The sequence below is a fragment of the Triturus cristatus genome, chromosome 3_1 (assembly GCF_964204655.1).
Source record: "Triturus cristatus chromosome 3_1, aTriCri1.1, whole genome shotgun sequence".
Classification (NCBI taxonomy): Eukaryota; Metazoa; Chordata; class Amphibia; order Caudata; family Salamandridae; genus Triturus; species Triturus cristatus.
Genome location: NC_140583.1, coordinates 500,753,495 through 500,774,440, shown reverse-complemented (window position 1 = coordinate 500,774,440; position 20,946 = coordinate 500,753,495). Strand labels below are relative to the sequence as shown.

General features: G+C 48.0%; 1 protein-coding gene across 3 annotated transcripts in view; it reads right to left on the bottom strand.

The window, feature by feature from the left end:
• FES (FES proto-oncogene, tyrosine kinase) overlaps window positions 1-20,946 on the bottom strand; it is a 580,113-nt gene that overhangs the window by 273,823 nt on the left and 285,344 nt on the right. For all 3 annotated transcript variants that reach the window (XM_085644363.1, XM_085644367.1, XM_085644366.1), the window contains exons 4-6: window positions 20,477-20,650; window positions 7,636-7,732; window positions 5,288-5,471 (exon numbers count right to left, since the gene is read on the bottom strand). In XM_085644363.1, coding sequence (XP_085500489.1) covers window positions 5,288-5,471; window positions 7,636-7,732; window positions 20,477-20,650 — 455 coding nt within the window. The remainder of the gene's footprint in view (window positions 1-5,287; window positions 5,472-7,635; window positions 7,733-20,476; window positions 20,651-20,946) is intronic.

Sequence of the window (20,946 nt, the reverse complement as noted above, 5' to 3'; positions counted from 1 at the left end):
GGCAGACTTGTCAAAAACGAACGACCGAGTTGACTCCCTGGCCCACACCACAACGAGCCTCACGACGGACGTGGTGGCCCTCCAGAGGGAGGTGCGCCGGCTTGGCCAGGCGAGCGCCCTGATGGACCGGCGACTGGAGGATTCCGAGGGTCGGGCCCGGAGGAACAATGTTCGCATTATTGGTGTGCCGGAGGGCCGAGAGGCGGAGGCGGCAGATCTCTTTGTGGAAGAATTGATCCTGACCCATCTCCAGCCCCGGGGGCTGAGTAAGCTTTTTGCGGTGGAGCGTGCCCACCGGGTCCCTGGGGGCCGCCCTAAGACCGGTGCCCCGCCGCGGCCTATTATTGCCCGGATTTTTAATTTCCGGGACAGAGACGCCATCCTCCAGACCTCAAGGCAACAGGGACCGGTCAGGCTGGACAACATGGATGTACACTTCTACCCAGACTTTACTCCGGCGGTCCAGAAGCAGCGACAGAGCTTTCTCGGTATTAAACGTCGCCTAAGGGACCTAAACCTCAAGTACTCAATGCTCTTTCCGGCTAAGCTGAGGGTGGAGGTGGATGGCCGTACGCACTTCTTCGACCGGCCCGAGGCGGCTGGGGACTGGTTAGATACTTTGCCTGGAGATCGGGGTGGGGGGGGCGCGGCTGGCGGGGAGGGCCCGCCGGATCAGAATTGAGGGGTGACTGTATAGGCCTTGCTCTGGATATTATTCCTTTACCATATATTGCTTTCGTATGTTCCCCTCCCATGGAGGTCGGGTGGGGTCTGCTGGGGGCTTCCCTCCTCCTCTGGGGGACTAGTTAGTACTTAGCTATGGGGCGACAGGCACACTGCACTTTGGGGGGGGCTGTCTGGGCTCATGCAGGGGTGCAGGGAGGGGGGAGTTCTGTTGGGACCGGGGGGTGGGGGGGGTGTGTTGTTTGTTAACACCGCAAGGCAAACCCGCAACTGTTTTGTTGTTTTTAAGATGCTCGGTGGGGGGCGACCGATTGTTTTGACGTATGATGGGGGGTAGGGATTTGATTGTGTTGTCATGGAATGTTAACGGCCTGGGGGATAGGATTAAGCGTGGTGTGGTCCTGCAGTATTTAAAACGTATTTCACCAGATGTTGTCTTCCTGCAGGAGACACACCTTATAGGTAACACCTTTCATGCAATGAATCGGCGGGGATATCGTTTGGCGGCCCACTCCGGCTTCACTTCGGGCTCGCGGGGGGTGGGTATTATGGTCAAGAACTCGCTCCCGTTGGAGATTGACGAGGTGCGCCATGATGAGAGGGGACGTTACACTGTTCTGGTGGGACGAATGGAGGGTAGAGTGTTTATCTTTATATCAGTGTACGTCCCGCCTGGGTTACAAGCCACTACATTTGCGGACCTGGGGCGCCTCCTTCTGGACCTTCCGGGTGGCCTGTTGGTGGTTGGAGGGGACTTTAACGCGGTTGCCTCTGGGTCTATGGATCGCCATCCCCCTAGGGACCTCCCCCGGGCACAGGCGTGGCTGCCCGGCCTTTTAGACACGCTGGGCCTGGTGGATTGCTGGCGCTTAAAGCATCCCGTATTGCAACAGTACACCTTCCACTCGGGGGCCCATGGTAGCCTCTCGCGGCTTGATTACATCCTTGTCCCGGCGGCCCATGCAGGGAGGGTGGGGGAGGTGCGCCATTTGGCACGGGGTATCTCAGACCACTCCCCATTGTTGTTGCATTTCGATGTCTTCCCGAGGGGGGATGGCAGGGTGGCCCCGATCAATGCATGGTATTTGCGCGACCCCACCATTCGTGCCGACTTGATCAAATCCTTACAGCGCTATTTCGATGAGAATGTGGGGTCGGTCCCGTCTGCCATCTCCCTGTGGGAGGCTTTCAAGGTGGTTCTTAGAGGGGAGGCCCTCTCCTTTATTTCCAATGCCCGGCGGCGCGAGCGGGAGGAGGTGACCCGGGTTGAGGCCGAGATTGCAGAACTGGAGGGTGACCTGGGGAGCGGGGTAACAGACGCCAAGTTGCATGTTTTGCATTTAAAGCAGGCGGCCTATCGGGCCCTCGTCACGGAGGCGGCCAGGGGCCTCAGTAGAGAGCAGCAGGGGCGATTGTATGATGTGGGTGACAAGGCTGGCAAATTGATTGCGTGGTTGGACAAGAGGGAGAGAGCGAGCCGCGTGGTGCCTTTGATTGAGAGCGTGGATGGTGTGTGCGTCACTGAGCCGGAAGCCATTGTCTCCTGCTTCGCGGATTATTTCCGCGAAGTCTACTCCCCGGTTTCTCCCTGCTCGGAGGAAGATTCCCATGCCTTGCTTCGGGACATCGCACTGCCCTCCCTTACGGTGGAGGACAGGGATTCGCTGGACGCCCCTCCCACCTCGGACGAAATTGCCTCGGCTATTCGCTCGGTTGCATCCGGCAAGGCCATGGGCCCCAATGGTATTCCCATTGAGCTATACAAGTTACGCCCGGATGTGTTGGCGCCCCACCTGCGCGCGATGTTCCTTGCGGCCCACTCGCGGGGCTCCCTCCCGCCGGACCAGCGTCTGGCTACAATTGTGGTGATCCACAAGGAGGGGAAGCCCCGTGAACGGGTCACATCCTATAGGCCGATTTCGCTTTTGAACGCGGAGCCCAAAATCCTCGCCAAGGTGTTGGCCAACCGGTTGGTTGGCGTGGTGGGCGATTTGGTCCACCAAGACCAATCGGGCTTTATACCACACCGCAACACGGCGCTTAATCTGCGGCGCTTACACGGGGTGCTCGCGCGTGTCCCATTTGTGCGGGAGCCGGCCATCTTGGCGTCCTTGGACGCCACCATGGCGTTTGATACGCTCGAATGGCCATATATTTGGGCGATGCTGGCGAAGTTTGGGTTCGGCCCGGGTTTCGTCAGCTGGGTCAAATTGCTATATTCGGGCCCGTTGGCGCAGGTGGTGGTGAATGGGCGAGTATCTGCCCCATTCGCGCTGGGGCGGGGCACGCGACAGGGTTGTCCCCTGTCGCCTCTCCTGTTCGCCCTGGCCATGGAGCCCCTGGCGGAGTGGCTGCGGTGGCACCCTTCTATCCGTGGTCTCCGCTGGACCCCCGAGCATGAGGACCGCGTGTCCCTCTATGCTGACGATATCCTTTTGTATCTCGCCTCCCCGCGCAAGTCACTGATCGTCCTGGTTGATGTTTTGCGCTCCTTCGGTCGCAACTCAGGCCTGGTCATCAACTGGGCGAAATCCTGTGTCTATGTGCTCTCCGGGGAGGCCCCGGTCCTGCCACGGGACTGTCCGATCCAGATTGCCTCCCAGGGTTTCCGGTACCTGGGTATATATATCACTCTTGACCCGGAGGCCCGCTATGAGCGGAACTTGCTGCCCCCCCTCCAGCGTCTGAGGGAGGACGTGGTGCGCTGGCGGCGTCTGCCGCTCTCGCCGCTCGGCCGAGCGGCCTTATTTAAAATGATGTCCCTGCCGCGCTTCCTCTACGCCCTCCAGAATACCATGGACTTGGTCCCGGCACGCTACTTTCGCGAGGTGGAGGGCCTCCAGCGGCGCCTGTTCTGGGACGGGAGGCCGCGTATTGCTCTGGCTAAATTGACGCTCCCGTGGTACGACGGAGGGGTCGCCCTCCCGGACATCAAACGGTATTACTGGGCCTCCCAACTAGCTGCAATTAATCATGGCCTTTACGGGCCCGCCTTGAACCCGGCATTCGAGATGGACAGGACGCTTCTGCCCGGTGGCGATTATAATCGAGCGCTCTACTCTGGCGCGCCCGACTCCCGTTTGACGGGACCGACGCGTGTCATGGTGCGTGTCTGGCACGCGGCTAATGCAGCTATGGGGTGGAAGGACCGTTTGACCCGAGCGTCTCCGCTGTATGCATCTGAGAGGTTGGGCTCCCTGTGGACGTCGAAGGGCTTCGAGAAGTGGGACACGATCGGAATCAGCACGGTGGGAGATCTCTGGACGAGGGGGGGATTCAAAACTTTTGAGACGCTGCAGGCGGAGTTTCAGCTGCAGGGCAGTGAGTACTTTCGGTACCTACAGGTCCGCCATGCGCTGGGCTCCGTCTTCCCGGATGTTACATCCATTCCGGAGTCTTCCCCCCTGGAGGACAGAGTGCTAGATGGCCATGTCCCGGACAGCACGATCTCCCTCATATACAAAAAATTGATTAACGATAGATCGTGTCTGCTGACTAGTCTCCGCGAGGCTTGGGTTGCCGACGGGCTGGAGCTGGACGACGAGGATTGGATTTCCGCGGTGGCCTCTCCGAAAGAGGTGGCCATCCCGGCTCGCCTTCGTTTCGTCCAGCTCAAGATCCTTCACCGGGTCTACGTGACGGGGCCAAGGCTTTTACGTATGGGTTTTGCCGGTGATGAATGTGTAAGCGTGGCTGTGGTGCGTTGGCGACTTTCATGCATATACTGTGGGAGTGCCCGAAGGTGGAGCGATTCTGGCGTGGTGTGCATGAGGTTCTACGAATGGTTACGCGTGTCACGCTGCTGCCTGAAGCGAGGAGATGCTTGCTGAATGTCTGGGAACCAAATGACTACTCGGTCCCGCAGGCGCGGTGGGTGACTCTGGGATACATGATAGCCAAGCGTGATATTGCCCAATTGTGGGGAGCCCAGAGGCCCCCTGCGGTGTCGGCCTGGAAAGAGCATATGGATTGGTGTATGTTTCGTGAAAAGGTGGTGTATGTGGCGAGGGGTAAGCCTGGGGCGTGGATGAAACTCTGGGGCCCCTGGAACGCCTACCGCGGGGGTATTTGTGAGCCGCCACTGCTACCGGCGGCCTCGCCGGCTCCGTCTCCCTAGATGGCGCCCCTCCCTTGGCCGCGGGCGCGCGGTCCCCCAGTCCCTGATCTACTCCCGTCCCCCTCTTCAGAATTTTGCTGCTGGTTTGGATCCCCCACTTATGGAGCACGTGTTGTCACTTTGGATCGAGGGTTGCCTTGCGGTTGTGGTTTGTTTACGTTGTTTTGTATTAAGAAAATGGAACCGTACTGTGGGCATGGAGCTTTGAGGCCTGCACCATTGATCACTCCTGTTTCCTACTGTGCACCGCTGAGAAAATTTTTTGCTGTATGTATGTAATATGCTTTTGATGCTCTAGCGGCCGGCCGGGTGGTTGTAGGCCCATACCTGTAACTTCTATAAACTGCAATAAACGGTTTAAAAAAAAAAAAAAAAAAAAAAAGAGAACAATGAAGGATCTTTGATAGAGAAATCAAGAGCTTACAAAGCATAGAAGGATGATAAAGAGGAACTGCTAAGGAGGCAGAAATGTCGATGTGTCCTTACAGGATGAGCACCATCTCCTCATGGATGTTCTGCAGCGACTCCAGCAGGGACGGCAGGCTCTGGCGATAGTGATGGGCATGGTGCAGTTCCGCCGCTTTGACTGCCAGCACATACTGGTTGTGCAGGGAATGAAGCTTCCACGTGGTTCTCACATACTTCTCCTTTGCTTTGTCACGATCCTTGTCTGTTTAAAATAAACAAATGCAAACATGGGTTATGGGTACACTCCTGCAGCAGAGGCCTCTCTGCTCTTCAGGTATTTCATCACATACGTAAACGTAAGGTCTGCTGCAAGGAATTATGGGGCCGCCCCGCAAGTGGCATTCTGCACCTTTTACCTGGCAATGAGGTCATTGATGCATCTGTAAGTAATATTGTGCTCCCTTCATCTCTCTCCTGTACCACCCCACCCAGGTGGTGCCTTATGTTATCATAGCCTTGCTGTAGAACTGGCCCTACTTGAAAACAGGGGACAAAGAATATTACAAGTGTGTGTAGCGAGCATGCTGGGGGAGTTTCATGCCACACAGAGTATTTCCTATACTGGATCTTTCTGCTGCTTCTGATGTGGTAGACCTCTTTCTCTCCTCTGCACTCTTAACTTTGTTGTTTTATTCAGATATGCCATTTCTGGGCTTTTATCCCATTTATCTAATCATTAGACTCTGCAACCTGTGGTAGCCTTTTGACCTCTCCCCCCTTTCCACTTAAGCACAGAGCTTTCTCTTTAGTCCCTACTATTATCCATGTACATCTCTCTGCTATCATGGATTATTTGATCCTTCAGTATGCCGCTCCCCTTCTACACTGAAGAATCACAAACTTATATCTCTCTCCTCCTTTTATTTTGATCCTCACAACACAATTTCCAAATATGTCCCTTCAAGCTATCCTCAGCTCTAACCAAGATATCATTATATTTCTCCCTTACTCAATTCTTCTCTCTATTCCACACCTATCACAATCTCACTTTGTCATCTTCTGTACACAATCAGAATATAAATTCCAGTATTTTAGTATTGTTTTCTCTAGTCAATATTTCCGAAGTCTCCCACTCTTGAAGATTGCAACTATGTAACATTAAGAATATCTAACCGCTTATTACACTTGATTCTGTTACAAACGTCGGCTCCTCCGCTATGGTGGAGGAGCATCGCCACAGCAGCCTAAAAACATGAAAAAAAACTGATATTAAAACGTGGGATTGTTTTCTTTTCTTTCCCGGGCCAAGTCTTTTGGGGGTAGGTCCATGAGAGTAGCTGTGACGGAGGGGAAGTGGTAGGCACATTTGCGCATGGGACATGCAACAGTGCGCATGCCGGTTTGGCCGGCTGTCTAAGGACAGCCAAACCGACATGCGCACTGAGCGGTCTCCAACCCGAGCTGCGTTGCCAGGTTAATACAGCAGCACAGGCATCCAGTCTCCCTACAAGTGCAAATCGAGGGCACTCAGGACAATCCTGACGCTTCTCTCATACTGCCAGCAGCATGAGAGCAGCGTCCGGATTGGCTGCAGAGGAGTCGGAGAGCCTGTGCCTGCAGTGAAGAGGAGCATGCACCAGTCAGCAGGAAAATTCTTTTTATGTTTTATTTGTATTTTCGTCTATCGTCGTCCCCGTCCCTCCACCGAACCCTGCCCTCCTGCTCTGCCACAGCTTGGTGTTTCCAAGAATGGACTATTGCCTCCCTGTATTTTAGCCTTTTCATTTACTCACTTACTTGCAATTCTTTTTTAAATCCTTCACCTGCTAAAGCTTCAAGCTGCCTATGTCCTGCGGTAGCTGGAATTCTCTGGCAATCCATCAGCAGGGCGAAGCCAATCTACTGTGTTTCAGAAATGTTCTGAAGTCTCATTTGTTTAACCAATAAGATAAAAGGTCTCACCATGCTCATGTAATACTGCTAGTACCAGAAGTGTTTGCAAACACTGCTCTTAATAAGTAATATATAACATAACATAACCTGAACATAGGCTGGTGCCAATGCTCTTCTTTGTCTCGCAGATTGGGATTTGAGATGTACTATTTTACACCTCCCAGTTCTCTTGCTCCATTGACAGAGGGAGGGGTCTCACTGCTGTTTGACAGCAGTGAGAGGGCTCAAGCCTTCTTGTTCATTCAAAAATGAGTCAGAGGTGGACAGTCTCTCACAGGCCATAAAGTGTTGCACTGGAGATGCTAGAGCCTGTATTAATATTTATACAAGACCTGGGCTCTATCCTCACTGATGCTGGCTCAAGAAGAGCTACACCTGCTACCCAGTCTCTAGGGAACCTCCAGGGAGCTCCAACAAATACAAGACTATTGATTTTTGCCCCAGAGAGGCACTTCATATCGCAGTTGACCAACCTTTACCAGCCTCTTGGTACTTCCGCTTTGCCTGCAGCATCTCCTTCACTTGGCTGCGATACTGCGCTTTCAGCTTCTCAATATCTTGCTGACTTGTCTAAGAAAAACGATACAAGAGCACACACATAGAAACTGGTGAATCAAAAGGTATATCCGATGTATATTGTAACATGATGACCGTCAATCTTTCCTTACGTCATATTGTCATGGTAGAAAAGAATAAAGAAATCTTGACCGGCACCAGGTTTTGAGGATTGCAGATCGAGCGTTGGTACGTTGGAGCGAAAGCACTACGAGGACGCCGTCGCACTGCTATTCTCGGCTCCCGCTCGGCATTTCCAGAAAAGTGCCGAACCACGTTTGAAATTAAAGACCCCTTGAAGCCCTCCCATGGATTCCCGACTGTTTGGCATTGAGACGCAGGAAGCGAAACGAGTGGTGTGAGCGCGCCAAATCAAGCGGCGAGGAAGCAGCCTGACCCGGGCCTGGGCGTCTGACCCGAGACCTGGGATCTGAGACGCGGGTGCCAGGAGCCGGAGCCGGGAAACCGAGAGAGAGAAATCAGGCGGAGGAGCAAGACGGGCGGAGGCGAGTGGAGTCAGGCGAGTGGAGTCAGGCAGCAAGTAAGGTACGAGGTACGAGACACAAGGAAAGATGACGAGATGGAGGTGGAGGGCTAACGGAGCAGACAGGTGAATCCTAGCCTAGCTGGGCTCTTATAACACTCTTACCCATTCCTGGTCACCCGTCTTTTTCATTTTCCGCTTTTCCTGCTGTCAGTTATCCCGGCCTCACTGCTTCCCCAGCCTCCCAGCCTCCCCGCCTCTCTGCCGCAAAGAAACCTAAATAGTTGGTTGTTGCATTGTCCTTATCAGTTCTCCGGCGGTGGCCGGTGACCCTGAAATTTAGCACGGGGGTCGGAACATTGGAGTCTAGGAGCCCAGGAGGAGACAAGAAGGGGAGAAAAGGAGAAAAGGAAAAAAGGAGTCAGTGACTACCTGCAACACAGCACAGCACTGCCATAGCATACACTCCCCTCCAGCTGTAGACATTGGGAGGGGGGGGAGACAAACAGTCGAACAGTCAAGGCTGGTAGCAGGAAGTGGCTGTGTGGCTCACCAAGCAGCGGGCATATCTACCTATTAGCTAGATGAGAGACTGACCTGTATTCAGTCAGCTTTCGAAAACCGGAGGCTTGCAGAGTTCAGGAGGCTTGCGGCTGCAATCAGGCAAGTGAGAGAGAGTGAGTGGGCTGCAGTTATTATTGAAACAAGTGATCCAACCCCAAAAGTTCCAGTAGAAAGGCAGTCGAAGGCACAGGCAAGAGCGGTTACGAAGACGGAGGCAGAGGTAGAGTATACATAGTAGAAACACCTCCGAACTGCCGAAGAGAAATAAGGAGAAGTGATAACAATTGCCGTCAACAAGAGGGAACATGAGATCTGGGAGAGTGCGGCAAGAGATAAGCGAAAAGAAAAAAGGGTACAATGAAGACAAAGAACAGGGGTTATCTAAGATGGGGAAAAAAAAAGAGAAGGATATACAACAAAGAGAGAGACTAGTGTCTGCACCTGAACCATCGTCAGTTAAAAAAAGAAAAACAAGTGGGATTCAAAAATTCTTTTTCTTAAAGGATCCAATGGCGGCTATATATGGTCAAACACAGGAACAAGCCCACTTGCCTGCATTAAGGATAAGTAACAGTAACCATGAACAACTGCAAACAAAGAATAAGAAGGAGGAAAAAGAAGCACAAAAACTCTCCATTGAGAACAACAGCCCAACCCACTCAATAGAACAGCTACAAATTTCTCAATCCTCTGGAAAGGCAAAATGGAAAACAGAAGACAACAAATCAGTTGTGGTAGAAGCCCAGATACATAAACAGAGTTCCCCAGTAATGGAGAAATCCACGAAAAAAGAGAACAGGACCACGGCCAAAGTTAAGGCTAAAGATAAAAGCCTTACAATAGAGGGGAATAAAACCGGGGAAGATCAAATAATTGCGCTAGAGGAAATTTGGTCAGCCCTCTTAACATCAAAGGAGACAACCCCGGACAGATTAACAGAACCCAACTTTCAAATAGAACAATGCATTCAAATTCAAACACAAAGTGATCTTAAAAATAACCAATTTCGGCAAAATCAGCAAGGTAGATATAGATCAGAACAAGAACAGGAACAGGCAAAGGGCCAGATTGAAGAAGATAGATTGGAATCTACACCAATATGTCCAGTCAAAAATTATGTTGCACCAGATGAGAAACATGAAAAAACCGAGGGGTGGCCAATAAAACTAAACTTGACATTCCCAATCACGATCTCTTCGGTGAGTAGACTGGAAGAGGTGTCAGACGTCCTGGAAATACTACCAGGAACGAACCAAAAGGTCCCGTGGAGTGAGGCACTATTAAATACCCTGGACCAGGCAATTAGGGCCTTGAATTTTCAGTCAAACAAAATGGACGTACAAATCGATCTAATAAATCTTATCGCAAGCCATATTTCAGGTATAAATATCAAGCTGGATCATATGACAACCCTTTTATCTAGAAGATCAGATTAGGTCCAACAACATACATACGCCTCGGAGCCCATCTGTGTGTGTGGCAAACTGGTGGATAAATTGTCAAATTTACCAGATATCTTAAAAGATATCTTAGGGGTAGTACAAACATCACTAGGGAACAACAAATATACGAGCCCCGGCGGGGATAAAGAGATCAAAGAGGAAAACGTGAGCCAAAATGAAGGCATAGAATGGAATAGAAGCTCTGATTAAAAAAAAATGATAAATGAGGAACACTCAAACCAAGGAGTATTCCAAATTGAAGATTCACAAAGAGCAATGGACAACTTACACATAAAGTTAACAAAAAATCTCGAGGCGGTCCTGTGCCGGTTCGGCTTCCGGGACAAAATGAGGGCACGGATACTCAACTGCTATCGCGACCCCCACGCATCGGTCCGAGTAAACGGCCATACGTCATCGCCCTTTCGGATTTCCCGGGGCACGAGGCAGGGCTGTCCCCTCTCCCCGTTGCTCTTCGCCATGTACATGGAGCCCCTAGCACAGCACATACGCCAAAACGGCCAAATCGCTGGTGTCCGGTTCGGGGGAGACACTCACAAGATCTGCCTCTATGCCGATGATGTCCTACTGACCTTCAGGGAGCCCTTGACGTCTCTGGGAGCGATCTTGCAGGAGCTGTCGGTGTTCGGGGATGTATCAGGCTTTAAAGTTAACATCGCTAAGTCAGTGGCGCTCTCCGTCTCTCTCGACCTCCGCACGAAATATCCGGTCCCCTGGGCGACGGGCCCTGTCCCTTACCTCGGGGTGCTGCTAGCGCCCACGATCCCAAGCATTAGGACCATGAACTACGACCGTCTTTCCTCCGCCGTTAAAGCGGATCTCCATCGCTGGCGCCGCCTGCCGATCTCATGGCTGGGGCGGATCGCGGCCATTAAAATGACGATATTGCCTAAAATCCTGTACTTGTTCCACACGCTCCCCATATATCCACCGAAAGGGTGGATCAAGCGGGTCCAATCTGATCTGGCGCACTTCATCTGGCAGGGCAGGAAGCCGCGACTCAAACGCCAGATTAGCGCGCTCCCGCCGGAGCACGGGGGCGTTGGCGTCCCGGATCTCTTGCTCTACTTCCAGGCCGCTCAGCTACGGTACCTGGCGGAATGGATGAAGCCCATGTCCGAGAAGCATTGGCTGTTCCAGGACCGGGCGGTGGCAGGGAGGGCCCTGGCCGCGGTCCCGTTTCTTCGGCGGGACCAACGGCCACCCAATCTGTATGCCTCGTGGGTGACCCAGGCAACGGTGCGGATCTGGGACCAGACTGGTGAGAGTCAGGACCTGACGTCCTTCCCCTCGCCTCTCACCCCTTTGTTTGGTAATTCCGACTTCCCGCCGGGGCTTCCAGAATCCGCGTTCCCGGGTTGGCGCTACTCCGGCTGCAGAGCGCTGGGGGTCCTTTACGACGCCCAGGGGTTTATCCCCCTAGCACAGTTGGCAGCCGAATACGGCATTCCGGCCACGGACCGGATCGGGTACCTGCAGGTTAAACACTGGGCCACTCGGCCGAGGGAGAAACTTGCAGCGCAGCGTCGGCTCACCCCGTTCGAGCGCTGGCTGATCACTCGCCAGACTGACAAGAAACTGACATCGGATCTATACAAAATGCTCCTGTCGACACACCACCACTCATATCACGCGGGGAGGGCACGCTGGGAGAGGGATTTGGGAAGGGACCTGCTGGCGAAGGAATGGGAGGGCTGTTGCTATAGGGCTCGCCACACATCTACACACACAGGGCTCACCGAAACATTCACAAAACTGGTGATGTACTGGTACTACACACCGGAGCGTCTACACCGCATGGATAACTCACACAGCGGGGTCTGTTGGAGAGGGTGCGGTCAGCTGGGCACTCTCGCACACATTCTTTGGGATTGCCCCTTGTTAGCGCCCTACTGGCATCAAATTCTGGATGAGGTGGACAAATACTTTGACACGGAGCTGCCCAGATTCCCTGCATACATCATCCTGGGGGTCCCCAATGCCCTTACTTACCCTCTAAAATCCCGCCGGGAGAAACAGATAGCCTTGGCGCTGGGGGCGGCCACGCAGTGCCTCCTGGCTTGTTGGAGGACACCCCGCGTACCCACGCATCTAGAATGGCTGCATCGCCTCTGGCACATCTTGGGGATGGAACGCATCTCTTTGACACTGGCGGGGAAGGGCGACGCCTTCCCGGAACTGTGGCAGCCGTTCCGGTCCTTGCTGGCGCAGGACTTCAGGGAGCTGACGTGCCCCCGATACCTACGCCTCCTGCGGCTTAGCGATGACCTGGAAGATGGGGAAGCCACATAGCCGCCTTGTTTGGCCATCGGGTTCGGGGCAGAGCGGTGCATACGCCTTCTTGGTCCCTTCGTTTCCGGGGCAGGGTCTTTACTCCTTCATTTCTTCCTCTTTCCTTTCTTTCTTTGTCTCTCTTGATGGTGGGTTGGGGGGGGTTGGGGGGTTCCGGCGGGAGGGGAGTTGCGGGGGGGGGCTAGGTTCGGGGGGGGGGGGGGCGTAACTGATAGCGATTGTAAGGGCCTGAAAGTGTTTCTTCAGTTTCCCATCCACCTGTGGTGGGGGGAGACCTCAGCTGCGGCTGCTCCTGCCTGGGCCGGGAAAGTGTGTTGGCTTGCCGCTATTGGTTCTTTGATGAAAACCTTTAATAAAAGATTTAAACCTAAAGTTAACAAAAAGACAAAGAAAACGCGCCAGGAAGGGGAGGACTCAGCGAAAAGAGTCGCTTCCAATAAACGAACAGATTTTTCCCATTTTTAATAAAATAACTTTAAAAAAAGAGAAACGGTTATCAGAAAAAATCTCATCAATTCTATCTGAAAATAACCTGGAGCACTCAAACCAACTAAGGATAGAGAATGGACATGATCTCCTTAATGAATCACAGAAATCCCTTACGCCAATAAAGGCAAATCACTCACAGGAAAAAACGGGGAAAAAAAACAAAAAAATCAAATAAAAAAAACTTTCACAACCACAAGGCAAAGCCCGAACTGAAATGGAAGGTGACAATAATACATCCTATAAAGAAAACTCAGGAGAACGGGAAACAAAAATGCAGTGGGCAGAGAATAGTTCATCTCCTAAAGTTAAAAGGGTAAAACGAGAAAAGGAACAACTAACTATCAAAGGCAACGAAGTACGGAACCTCAGGAGACAAGATAGCGAAGAAGAAAGGATAAGAACACCGATAAAAATAAAGCTAAATGAAAATGGGAGAGCATGCAAGACATCTCAAAAAGACCAATTCTCAGTGTCCACAAGCAGCGATACATCTAAAGAGTGATATACTTGAACATAATATTGAAGGGACAAAGTTGGAAACAGGCGGGCCTATTAACCCATTTTTTAGCTAAATAGAACAACAAATACAATCGGAGAAATAACAAAAAATATTCAAACTCCAAGTAGAATAATAATAGCGAAGGGAGACCAATCAAAGAACCAACAACAAGAGGTAAAAGAAGAAACACTAGTAACTAAAATACAAGGAGAAAGCCCTGAAAAATTATTATTTGTACCGGCATATCAGATAACTGGTGGTCAAGACGTCTTGAATATAGGGAATTTATTGCGACTTTTTAAAGAAATTCCAGAATTGGAGGAAATAACATCTAAAGACCTGATATCTGTAGAATTTAAAACTGAAGCAAGCAATCCAGACGTGGAGGAATCGCTGACTACCTGGGCTTCAAAGACCATAGTGGATAGGATACTCGCAATGAGCTTGATCTTTGAAGCATGGGGTATTGGGTTAAGACGTGTCCAACGGAAAAAATACCCATTCCCTCTTTTAAAAGCTATTAAAACGGAAACTATAGAAAAGGAAATCAAACATAATCAGAGATCATGCCTAAAAAGCGCATGTTCGGTAACACCGCAAAAAACAACACAAAGAGGCATGATACCGATAACCTTAGAGGAACAGGATAGTAGGCTGGAAAAGAGCACAGACTGGTCCTGGATTGCCAAAGCACTGAACCAAAAGAGTTCCTAACCAGTATAAAAGCTCACACAAGAATAGGAAAGCTCACTTACCTTAATGATTATGGGGAATCAGGGAAAAATCGGGCAATCAGAGACGAATTCGGTGAGTTGAACATAAGAACGATCAGTATCTGCTCTTGGAACGTCCATGGCTTCAGTAATATGGGACAAGATCATGAAACCTTGAAATTCTTGGAACAACAGGATCTAATACTACTTCAAGAAACCTGGAATCAGAGCCCAGTATCCATCTCCGGTTACATAGAGTTTCATATCTTAGCTGAAAAACTTTCAAAATTCGGTCACCCGAGAGGAGGACTAACAGTATACATCTCTCAGCAACATGGATGGCAAGCGGAAGAGATAGATACCGGGGTTAATTGGCTGCAAGCAAAAAAACTCACAGCAAAGTTTGATTCAAACGTACAGATTAATAACTTATTAGTGCTTAATGTATATGTACACCCGGAAAAGAAACAGAAGAAGGAAAGACTTATAACATTAATATCCCTTCTTCAAGCATTGCAAATTTCATATGAATGGTACCCTTTATTTATTTCAGGAGACTTTAATACCAATCTAGTAAAAGATAAAAATTTAACTCAAGAACTTAGAGAGCTGGACCTGACAATTTTGAATGGGAACACAAATGGGGACAAATCCATAACAACTTTTTTAAGCGGTAAACGGAGATCAACTATAGACTCTACAATAATGAGCAATAACCTGCTGCCAAAGGTAAATACATTTGCTGTCGAGCAACGGACAGAAAGTGACCACTTTCCTTTAATTACCAAAATTAAAATGCCAGTAAACGAAACCCAAAAAATAAAAACAGTTATTCAAAACACGGAAAAATTTAATTTACGGAAACTGAAATGGAGCGGAAAAGATATTAAACCAGAAATGGAGAAATTCAAAAATCTACTGTTAATACAACCAATTGAAGAAAAAAAAAAACCCCATAAAGGCTTGGGAAAACTTATGTGATTCCATAACTAGAGACCTCCCAGCCCCAAAATCAAACAATGGAAGAATAAACAGTGGAAAGAAGCCATGGTTTAATCCTACGCTCCAGGAGGAAAAAAAGAAAATTTCCCGTGAAGTCCAGAAGCAGGTAATAATGATGAAAAACGGAAGGAATCCGGATAAGGTAAAACTAAGAGCTATGCGAAATAAATACAAGACAATGCTGAGTAAAGCAAAAAAAGTATATCAAGAAGAAATCTGGACCAAACTATTAATTGCTGGAAAGAATAAAAATGGCCGGTCATTTTGGGGTATAATTAACAAACTAACAAAGGGTAACCAACTAAAACAAGAAGCGGGAATTGGAAAAAACAAATGGATCAAGCACGTTAAAAATATGTTCGCCGATGGGAAGAGCGGACAAAAGTGGCACAACAATAAAGAGTGTGAAATATGTTCCAATAAATTGGAGCAAAAAAAATCCCCGCTCAAAACACAGGAGCATCAACTGGATGACAAAAGGACGTCAAACACGGGCAAAAAGAACCGATTCAGAAACAACATTGGTAAAGTTATCACAAGCATACCTAAAGCACTAGAAGTTAACATCCTAGACCTGGACACCCTTGTGACAGCTAAACAGCTAAAAGGAATAATAAAACATTTAAAAACAGAGGGAGCAGCAGGACCAAATGGACTCCCAAACGCTCTTTTCAAACACTCTCCTGAGTTTTGGGCTGAATATTTAACCCCATTATTCAATTGGATTTACACCCAGAATAAAATGCCCAAGTCCTGGAAAGGAAGTATAATACATCCTATTTTTAAGCAGGGCGATCACAACGAGCCGGGAAATTACAGGCTGATATCATTGACAGATGTGGATGCAAAACTATATGGATCATGCTTGCTGCAGCACCTTCAAGATTGGATGGAGGAAACAAAAATAATACCTATGTTTCAAACAGGTTTTAGGCAAAAAATGGTGACTTTAACAAATTTAACAACCTTGGCACGCCTAAAAGGATAAGCAGAAAAAAAGAAGACCAGATTATTTGCATGTTTCATTGATTTACGAGCAGCATTCGACAGAGTGAATCGAAAACGATTATGGAAAAAATTAAATATATGGGGATTACCAAAGAACCTGTTGGATGCAATAAAAAACCTGTATAGTGAAACTTGGGCAAGAGTCAAATTGGGAGATGGCAGCAGTACCACTGGCGAAATTAATACGCAACAGGGTCTAAAACAAGGGTGCGTCCTTGCCCCAAGCTTATTTAATCTTTATATGGCGGACATCACACAGCATATGAAGATAGCAGAAGGACATCCGCCGAAGTTGGCAAACATCCCAATCCCCTTTCTGCAATACGTGGACGACATTGTTGTGCTGAGCCAAACCCCAATAGGACTCCAAAGATTGATTAATAATCTGGTAACCTATCTGGAGCACGAAAGTTTGGAATTAAATAAAGAAAAGACTAAAGTGGTCCGTTTAGTAGATACAAAAAAACAGGTATTTAAATGGTTCGCAAATAAAACACAAATAAAGGAAGAACCATCGTATAAATATCTAGGTCTAAAAATAGAAAGAGGTTCATCGAACAAAGAACTCAAAATAGACCTAAAGGCAAAAACCCACTCCTTGATTTATGCACACCGGCTACTACAAAAAAAATTGAGTTGTCCAAACTATATCCATCAGTTAAACGTGATGAAATCACAGATTTTGCCAACCTTGTCATATGCTTTGGTAACCTGGTGCGGTAAAGAGGCGGGGCTGTTAAATAACCTTCAAATGAGGGCATACAAAGCAGTTTTAAACCTCCCAAAATCAGCCTCACCGGCCCAGGTTCGCCTAGAATTTGGTCTTCTGAACCAGAAGTTCTGTAGCATGGGCACTTTTGTAAAATCTTGTCACAAAATACGTCTATCCGAGGAAGGCACACTGGATAGTCTATGCTGGAAGGAAATAGGAACTCAGCTGAGTAAAGACACGCAAGGCAGCTGAGGATACTTTTTGGCTCAATCTTTGAAGGTCCTCGAAATTCAATCATTATGGGACTCTAACCCAGATAGACCTACTTTCAATAAAATAAACAATGCTGTCAAACGGATATCGTTTTTGGAAGATCAATCATTAATCACGAAGCGACGACATGGGTGGACAGTAATAAATTCATATTGTGGGATAAAACCACAGCCTTATTTAAGAAGTCATTTTAACGTGACATTAAAACAGAGATACATCGAACATCGGTTGGGCTTACATTTTTCAAAAGATCTGTTATTAACTTATAAAGGCAGCTATACGGATTCCTGTTGTCGCTTATGCGGCTACAAAAATGAAACACTACCCCACTTGCTATGCGCTTGCCCAGCACTATTGGATATAAGGAGACGATTTCTAAAAAACATCTTTAACAAACTAAACATTCGCGCATGCAGGCAAGCTGTTATTCAATGGTTAGATGGAACATCTCCTATGCTGGCCTGTAGGGGGGTTAAATATATGAGACAGGTACAATCCCTCCTACAACAAGTGGAACAGGGGGGATAAAAGAACCCGAAAAACCCCAAACTAACATTACAGAGACAAATGTTCAAACAATTTATGGATAAGTTGATCTTAAAGCAAGATTACATAGATAAATGTACAAATAATTTTATGGATAAGTTGATCTTAAACCGGTATAAAATAAGAGTACTTTTAATGAATGTATTTAATGTATTTTGTAATAGTTTTTAATAACTGGAAACAATAAAATTGATTGATTGATTGACCGGCACCAAGATGGCATTTCATACACCCCTCGGACCTCCTATCCATAGGTCTCCGTTGATTCATATTACCACGCTACCGTATGGGTCCTTATTACCTTGTGTTTCCCATTAGTCTAATATCCACCTCTTAGCACAGAGTCTACTTACACTTAATCAAACAGCAATGCTAAATTTCTGCAAAATCTCATAATTGTCATTTGAAGCAAAAAATAGTTGATAACATTTTTGTAAAAGAGTGGGACAAGTCAAATGCAAGCATAAAGGGAAGCCAACAATCTTGTGAGCTGCCATCATTCTGGTTTCGCCAAATTAATAGTACAGGCATATCATGGATAGCCTAATTAGTCTATGGTCATTAGTACATAATTCTACTATTTCCCTGTTACCAAGCTTAATGGTACACATTATACCGACCTTGTAAAGATAGCAGGTTGGGTTACCCATGCCTCCCCTTTGATTTTGAGCTACAGTTAGACTAGAGACACCAGCACTTTGAAACATAAATAAGGGCACTTCATGTTAGTGATTTGAGGCGACATGTACAAACCTTTTTGACGGTTGCAAACGGGTTGATTCGCAAAATCGGCCCGTTTGCGAACTCAAAAAGGCTTTTTGGCAAGCACAAAGCCCAAACAGCGATTCAGTAACTTGCTATAGAATCGCAATTTGGGTTTTGTGATTCGGTATAAGGAAGGGGCGTGTTAAGGGCGTCCCTTCCTAATAGCGACTCACAGTGCCATGTAGGAATGTTTTGCAACTGAAATGCGGTCGCAGAACATTCACCTTTTACCAACTACTTCAAGTAGGTGGTCATCCGGTTTCAAACGGGAAGTGGTCCCCAGGGACCTCTTCCCCTTTGTGAATTGTGGTGAAAACATATTTAAAGAGCAGGAAGGGGTCCCGGGGCCCACTGCCTACTCTTAAAAAATGAAACTGAATGGTTTCCTTTTTCTTTTTGAAACACATTCCTGCATTTAAAAAAGAAAAGTTGTTTTATTTAAAAGCAAATACATACATGGTGGTCTTCTGTCACCAGCAGGCCACCATCCCTGTGTTCTTAGTGATTCCCAGTGGGGAGTGGCAGCTACCAATAGAAAAATGTGGCGGGGTGCGATAGGCCCAAACTCACCAGTACTGCTCCCGCCTGTACAGCACTTCTATCCCCGATTGTGTCCACAGGCAGAAAAGGACTTCCTTCCTGCTCGCGAATACAAATCCACCCAATCCTGGAGCTGCTCTCATATTGAGACCTGCTCCAGGATTGGTGGGAGCAAGCTAACCAAGCACTCACTTTGAAGCTAGGGGCCTGTGTTTGCAATTCCCCTGGCTGTGCTAGGTCTAAGGTGCGCCTGTCGGGCTGACAGCAGCAAGAGAGCCGGGCAACCCGACATGCGTACTAAAAGGGACAGCTGTATTCCTACAATGCAGGATTCAGCCCTGCCTCCGGCCCTCTCATTCGCGCGAGCAGGTAGATAATAAAATGGCATTGCCATGCCATTTTAATTATATGTTTGTACCTTCTGCGCTGCAGCATGCGGGCAATGCTCCTGTGCTCAGGAGGAGGATCCACGCAGATTGAGACCTACCTCATGAATATTAATGAGGTAGGTCAATTGTGACCCCCATTAGGAATTGCTAAATGTGTCTACGACACATTTGTACGTAGATGTTTGCAATTTCCTATTAGGGCATCACAAAAATTTGCTATTAGTTACTCGCAAAATAAAACCTACGTACATTTGTCCTCAGTCCAAAAACAAAGACTGTTGAGGAGATTATGTGATATTATGAGTGGAGCTGCAAGCAGTGACATGATTGAAGGGTAGGCCCTTCAAGTGTTTTATAAAGGAATTATAAGGCAGCTGTAAAAATAAGAAGAGGATGGGTCAGTAATATGCCACCCTGTGTACCAATTCGAGGATCTTTAGATGTGCATACTATGTTATTTGGAGGCTGGCTAGGATTATGTTTGCTCACTGTTTAAATCATTTTGTAACACGCTGGAACAATTTAAAACTGCTGTATACTGCCAATGTCACATGACTGACCCTCCTTGCGGTAAAATTCAATTGCACACTTTACTGTATGCTTTGACCTTGATTTGCCATTCAACATTAGCATATTGGCCCAGATGCCATTTTATATTAGGTAATTGCTATAGCATGAACTTTGCTAAAAGGAACACCTATGCCCAGAATATTTTTATTGCAGGACAGGCATCTCAAACAACAGATGTTGCACATAGGGACATATTTTACAGAATCCACAATGTGATATGGAGACTAGTGTACAAAACAGTTGCTTTTTTACAATTTGAGGATAAGGGGGATAAACTGTTTTGCCTCTTGTTAGAGTGGGAAAGCTGAGATTAGAGCCCAGGCATCAAGGCTTAAATTAGTCACACTTTCTCAGAGTAGATTGGACTGGATTTGCAAAAAAATCCAGAAATAATGATGAAGAACGTATGATTAAGAGGGGGATGCCCAGTAGCGCACGCTCTTGATTTACCTTGATGAAGTCTTGGTTGAGCTGCTGCCATTGGTCATTGTAGGCTTTTTTCAGTTGCTGTTTGTCTCGGATGAGGATTGCCAGCTTGCTCAGGGGGCCAGCAGTGAGATCCTCTGAATGCTTCCGTAGGATCTGACTCAGGCTCTCGGTTTGTTGTACAAGAGTGGTCCACGACTACAATACAAGCACAAAGAAGCAATTGGAAGCTTGAAAACCAGGCTAAAGGAAGAGGAAGAGTAGAGAGAGTTCAAAGCGTTGAATAATGGGAATAACACCAAGAAAGGCAGTGGTAAAAGTAACGCCGAGTGTGGAGGGATGATCAATGATACAATGCACAATGGCTCTATTATTTATAATATCTACGTCTCATTTTGACAGCTGTAAGTCGTGTATTTACAAGGAATTAATTTCAAGTCTATTATTTATCAACTTTCCCTGTTTGCAGAAAACACAATATCCAACATATTGGT